The sequence below is a fragment of the Trichophyton rubrum genome (genome assembly GCF_000151425.1).
Source record: "Trichophyton rubrum CBS 118892 genomic scaffold supercont2.17, whole genome shotgun sequence".
Lineage (NCBI taxonomy): Eukaryota > Fungi > Ascomycota > Eurotiomycetes > Onygenales > Arthrodermataceae > Trichophyton > Trichophyton rubrum.
The window spans coordinates 67,931-74,331 of NW_003456412.1; the positions used below are offsets into that span (position 1 = coordinate 67,931).

The following is a 6,401-nucleotide window of genomic DNA, read 5'->3' on the forward strand; positions in this document are numbered from 1 at the left end:
GTTGTTAGGTCTCGCTTACAGGAAACTGTGAGCAAGGTTTGTGTAATAATAAATGTCATTGATCAAACAAAACTTCCGCCAGGCCAAACCCTTGCTTCGAGTCCGACAGTGGCCAGCTTTGTTCCTTGAAAGGTAGGACGAGAAGTTAGAGGGTAAAATTGTGGCAGTCGAAATCAGTAGAAACTCTCCACGATGGTCTCCTTGGTAGCTGTTCCAGCACCGCTTGCACCTTCACCGAGTTTGAACACACCTTCCATGACACTGAGCTCGGTAGCGGTAGTGTCTAGTCCAGTAATAGCTAGCCAGTCGTTAACGACCATCCCGGCACCAACGACGGCGGAACCACGGTTAACACTACCGGCAACAAGCGGTACTTGTAGCAGGGAGGAAAGTTCGTCTTGGTCTTGTATCGATGTCTTAGGATGGACAATGCCACCCTGGTTTGACAAAGCCATGTAAGAGCCCGTTAGGACATTATCAGCAATAGTCTGACGGAATACTTCTACACCGAGGACATCTGCTATTCTATAACAACGAAGAACAATGGTCAGTGGTGTCTAAAACGTAAACTTCCGACGGATATTCTCACATTTCTTCCGTTTCACGCTCTAAATCAGGGTGTACGAGAGCAACATGGTCGTTACAACATATAACGTTCCCCAAGGCGGAAAGTCTCTCTTCTGTTCTCTGGACCTTGACACTGTCCGGAATCGAGTTGCGTAGGTGTTGTAGTTCCTGGTCAGTAGTTGTAGTAGGCACTAGAAGGCCCTTTCGGTTTCTAAGGCACAGTTAGTACTGTTGGCCCTGTTTATGATCTGCATTAGGATTTTGTCTGGCTTACCCAGCTGTCAAACGGCCCACGATCCTTGTTCCTGCTATTGAGGCATGGCAGATGGGTATGACATCCTGCAACTCGGATTCGAATATGCTATAAAAGTTCTCCGATCCTCCAATAGCAACTATGGCATAGGAATTCGTCAATGTCGCAAACACGCCCACACTATAATACACCACAGTCAGTATCGTGATCCACAGAAGAGATACACAAAATATAGAAAGAAACAAACTGACTCGTTGGAGTTCTCAAATTGCGCTCGAACAGCCATGATGTGTTGATTAAGCTGAGATCCGGTGACTGTAGGTAAAGGAATGGTCGAAGAAGAGGCTATCGACTCGCTATTGAAGATCTTTTGATATTTGACGTCCAACAGAGCTGTATACAGGAGCTCTTCCGGGGATGTGTTTGCTCTGATATTCGATGGAGGGGAAAAAGAAAGCAGGCGGGGTGTGCGGCCAAGCGTGTGTCTTCAAAGCCAGCAGACAGCCAACTGGTTAAGCCGACTTCTCTTGTCAGTATACTTTAAAGATATTCTGGAGAAATGCAGACGGGCCAGGGGAGAAGAAGCGACAATAAATAGGCTGTTGAATTCGCAGCAAAGAACCTGAAAATGAAGATCGAATGAAAAAGCCGAAGTTGCTTGTTAATTTTGCTGGTGGAGCGTGTGTGTGACGGGTATGTTACGAGGAATACGCTATTTGGGTGGCGGATGACATCTCATGTTGGTATTTTGCGTGTAATTACAGCCCTATGAGTCAAAAATACTCATCTTCACGAAAAAGCGATGACAAGACGACGAAGGCGAATAAACAAGGGGAAAAGGGGCGATGAAAGACGCAGAGTGACTCATGGCAGAGAGAGAGAGGCCAGTGATGCTGATCAGGCCAAGATGAGCCACCTCAATGGTCTCTAATGTTGACCAGGAGACTGCCGTGAAGAGCGCATAGGAGACGGGAGGAATCGCCCCTGGGACTAACTAGCTACGCAGAAGAACAACGTCGTATAAGTGACTGATGATATTCTCATACGGCTCAGACGGGGTATAGAAGGCGAGAAAAAGACATTGAAGGCTTTGGCTTGTGGTTGTCCTTCAATATGCGATTATCAACTTCAACAGTGACAGGAGAGGTGAGCGCTGAGCAGTGGTAAATATAACGCCTTCTCCGGAATAGCATGCAGAATCATGCTACCTAACGTTGAGTACAAATGTCAGCCTAGTTAGCTCTTGGAGAAGCCAATAACAGTTGTTCCTGGTGAAATCCTGGTCAAGATACACCCAAGCAGCCCTTTGCTTCAAACCAGCCGGATACTACTCGCTCGAAACAGTGTACAGTCCTGATTTCTCTTCCGTTACTATTACCAAGTCTTACCATGGAGGATGATGATTCTTCCTCTGATCAGCCTGGGTACATCTCACCCTCCTACACGGATTATTTCATAGCTGGTTGTCGACGCATTAGACCCTGCAACGAAATCGACTGGAGAAAGGATACTGAGGTCGAAAGTGATGAAGCCAAGTCCTTTGTCAAGAAGGCATATGATGACGGGGTTCCTCTGTTTACTAAAAGCGCTCTTCGGGAAATCCAGAAGCAGTTGAAAGGTGATTTACGAGCCGGCCAAAAGGTGTCGATAAAGAGTATCGACGGAGTGCCCGTGGAATTTGACGTAAAGACCGGCGAGGTTGTGCTATCGGGAATCAACTCAGAATACGTTGCGTACGTTTTATCTTCCCTTCTCATTGAACGGAGTAACGTTGATTCTAAAATAGTTTCTTTTAAAAGAATGAGGCCCTCCGTATATTATAGGTCTCTAGCATCCATTTTGGCGGATCGAGATGATATTGATATAGGGTATTGCACCATCGAAATCCAGCATCCTGTCTTTTTACGGCACGACTTCACCAAAGATATTATTGATATCAAGCCGACGAAGGACTATGATTCCTTGAATAAGTCGTTTACGACGGATACTCAATGAAGATGGGAATCCAGTGATATTTGTCTACAGCTCCGAGCAGCGCTGAAGGATATTAAGCTGCCCCAGAATCTCATAATTAATGAAATTGTTGCATTTGCATGCGGCTCAATTTCTGGTGACAGAAAAGGTCCCTCAGATGCCTACTGGGCAGCAAGGTCGAGAGAAAGGTCCTCGTATCAACATCCAATGTTACGCACGCTACAAGGTACCCTAAAGACACAAAAAAGGATGCCACGAGGTTCAATGCTTTGCACAGAATCCTATATACACTAGCGTCGACTCCAAGGTTTTAGGAGAGGCTGGAATTACCATTGTCGCGGATCTAGAAGGCTTCCTCCAGGTTGATGATGCGGCCGTGGTGGTTTCGTTATATCCCAACGCCCCTGTCAAGCAGGTAGTGGCGGACATTTCTCGTCCAGCTGTGATAATATGGGACGTTTTTACTGACGATGGTGATGGCTTGTAAGTTCTCGTTAAGAATATATATTATGGGCCTAATGCTGACGCTGCGTAGAACGGATCCAGTATCTTCTCGTGTTGAGGCTTTCATGCAAGGCTTTTACCAGGCATATGAGTTTCCGAGTGATGACGACAATATGAGGAATATAGCTGTTTTCACGAGGTTTGATATCTAGAGCATGGCCAGTTGGAGCTCTGCCCCGGGATTTCCTGGGGGGGTTGGTTACTCAAGGCAAGGTTCTGGAATTTCTCAGATAACTATATGCCAAATAGTTTTCAAGTCACAGTGGTGACCGAGAAACCTACATGATTGGGGGCCTGGTTGACCCCTAGTTAGTTTAATAAATCCTCACATGAGTCTCCAGCCATGTCTTGAAAAGATATCAGCTGAAAATCAGCCGTGGCAGCTACATTGTCATCACACTTCAAAGCTTTTCTGGTCAATCTATATTCCTATCTGCTGATTACTTTTCTGTTTCTGCTCCTGCGTATCCTGGGCGTCGCTGTGATCTTGTTTGCATGATATCCGAGCAGCTTTAACCGCTTGGCATGTCATTTCCTCCCGATCAACACATTGCACGCAATTTTAACTATACCGCCGATGCCACTCCATAAAGCGGAATTTCACAATGTGTGCGGACCATCATACCTCCCCTATTTATATACACAATCGCTGTTTGGAGCAGGACTCAGCGCCCAATCGCCTTTGCTACCCCTAAGTAATGGTCTGGATGCTTATCCGGTCGTACAGAGTAAACTCGTGTCCGGAATTTCCCCATAACATCAATAAGCTTACCTAGACGTGCCACAGACGCTAGCTAAGTAAGGGTTTACGGGTGTCGAAAAGGGAAAAATCCACTGCGGATCGAATTCCTACCCTTGCCATGAGGCATCCAGCCTCTGTTTCCGAAGAATCATCGCCATACCCTCAGATCTTATACACAGGGGCTAGGCTGCAAGTTTGAACAGGGGCACCATACGGGGAGCATCCCACGCGTCAACTGAGCATTAGCTCTGGGGAGTTATAGGGGAAACCCCCCAATCACTGACATATTTAACATGGAATTGCTATTTCGATACTGCGTAAATCTAGCAATCTGGTCCCCGGATTGGTCGCTTCGATACGTGTTATATTAAATTGACTCTGCCCCCGGTGTAACTGCGGCCGACTGTCAAGCGCCAAGTATACGAACCGCTGCTAGGATTCCGCACGATATCCGAGCCTATATTTTAAGACGACCTGAGAGGCTCAGTTCCCTGCACGATGCTGCTTACACTGTAGTTGCTGCTAAAATCCAGAAGAAGCTGGCTGCTCATGCATTTCAGCCTGACCCACCGCATACGAAAGTGAGAAGAAAAAGAAAAAGAGAGAAGAGAGGGGAAGTCCAGGAGGAGGAGCGGGAGTAGGATGGGAAGGATTAAGATCAAGCAGTGCAGGTCATTGCTGGAGTGTATGGGGAGGAAAACGAGAGCTAAGTCAACTGAAGCAACATAGCAAATGCTGAAGAGCCTTGGACAATCAAATGGCGTTGCTAAAGAAATGGCTAGCTGACTATTTAATCTCGCAGTGAAATTGAGAAAAGAGCAAACGTCTGTCTGGCTCCTCGAGAACTCGGCTGCAGAGGACCCTGTCATCGAACAGGGAATTATCACGATTACTATGTACATAACTACATGGCATCCCGTCCTACCAGCATCTTTCGCAGGGACAGGGATGATTTGACTCTCCGCGGAAGCATGGCATGGCATCACACAGTCCACGGTTCAGCCAGAAATACAGCCATGCTTCTTTATGCCTGCAGGGTGGAAACACCGAGACATTGGGCCTCCCCTTGACGGCCCTGAGCTGTGCTTTTTATGCCATCTGGTCTTTCGCTACCATCTTCTACTTCTGGTATTTGCAAGGAAGCATCACGATAGTATATCCTGTTCTTTATGCACTTGAAATACGAATATAAAGCGGCTCACAGACACTGTAAGGGAAATCTTCTCACCTTATATATCAATCATTATCTGCGGGAAATGAACTTATGTGGTGTCGACCCTTCAACCTACCGCTGCCTTCCATTTTTCTAGTGATCGTTTCCTTGTCGTGGTAGAAGAATTCGCTGTCAATATATCCAATATATGTTACCAGGAGCTGCCGCATTCCTGATATATACTGATCCGAAGGCATGTTGGACGACGACACTCCTCCTTCAAAGGCCGTTGCTGGCGGCGTGCAGACACAGAAACGCAAGGCCATGCAGACGTCATACCCTCCAGAAACAACGCGCCTGCGGATGGCTTGTGACAGGTGTCATGCACACAAGCTACGGTGTTTACGGTCAGAGTCCACAGAACCCGGCAGTAAATGTGAACGTTGCCGTCGTGCTGCTGTTCAGTGCATCTATAGTCCACCGAATCGTCTGGGACGCCCAGCGAGGTCACATTCTGGTACAGGAATAGCAGCAAAGCCCACAACAAGTACGATCGCAAGCACACCGAGCAAAGAATCACAGAGTAACTCGCATATTGCGAACGCCTGGCCATCTCCGAAATCCCCACATCCACCCAGCCCGATGCCTTATCAAGATATATCCACTCGTGGGTCAAGCATGGATATCCTAGCAGACGAGAGCGGAGCGTTTGAGGATCTCCATCTAAGCGGGTCCCACTTTAAACTTGATGTGATGCTGCCTCTAATTAGCAGTGCGAAACAGCCTTATGAGGATGCGAACATCATGCTCAATAACGGGCAAGGATTTCCAATGGAGAACATACCCAATGCGCACATCACACAAGAATTCACACTCGCGGACGAAAACACAGCTGACTGCGTCCGGAAGCTGACCGACCTAGGCCTTGCACAGTACAACCAACTCCGACAGCTCAAACGGATAAGGAGCTGTACTAACAGGGATAAGCAGGGGCTACTTACGCTATTACACAACTATCCAATCCAGGAGATTATGGAGACAGCTCGACAGCTCACAGAATTAGTCGACCAATTCATCAGGTACCGGGGATTGGGGGCGACTTGCTCAGCTCTTCCCCGGACTCAGCTGGCGAACCGGTTCCGGGACTTGCAATCGCCGTTCTTCCGGGATCCTTTGAAAAAAACTGACTTTTCGGACTTTCTCTTCCC

The 6,401-nt window shown here is 47.4% G+C and overlaps 3 protein-coding genes across 3 annotated transcripts in view; 2 read left to right on the top strand and 1 right to left on the bottom strand.

Moving 5' to 3' along the window:
• Positions 1–173: 173 nt before the first annotated feature.
• On the bottom strand, positions 174–1,106 carry TERG_08598 (eukaryotic translation initiation factor 6; the record flags this gene model as incomplete). The annotated part of the gene is made up of 4 exons (XM_003230846.1): positions 174–525; positions 590–778; positions 842–1,000; positions 1,072–1,106. The coding sequence occupies 4 exons, from the start codon at positions 1,104–1,106 to the stop codon at positions 174–176; spliced, it is 735 nt and encodes a 244-aa protein (XP_003230894.1).
• Positions 1,107–2,209: 1,103 nt separating this feature from the next.
• TERG_08992 (uncharacterized protein) lies at positions 2,210–3,450 on the top strand (the record flags this gene model as incomplete). Its single annotated transcript, XM_003230847.1, has 5 exons — positions 2,210–2,553; positions 2,620–2,793; positions 2,818–3,020; positions 3,043–3,277; positions 3,330–3,450. 5 exons carry the CDS (start codon positions 2,210–2,212, stop codon positions 3,448–3,450), a joined length of 1,077 nt encoding a protein of 358 aa, XP_003230895.1.
• A 1,082-nt stretch (positions 3,451–4,532) lies between these two features.
• Positions 4,533–6,401, top strand: part of TERG_08601 (uncharacterized protein) — a gene marked incomplete at its 3' end in the record, with an annotated part of 2,398 nt that continues 529 nt past the window's right edge. The window contains exon 1 of the mRNA XM_003230848.2: positions 4,533–6,329. Within this exon, the coding sequence (XP_003230896.1) occupies positions 5,449–6,329 (881 nt within the window). The 5' untranslated portion in view covers positions 4,533–5,448. The remainder of the gene's footprint in view (positions 6,330–6,401) is intronic.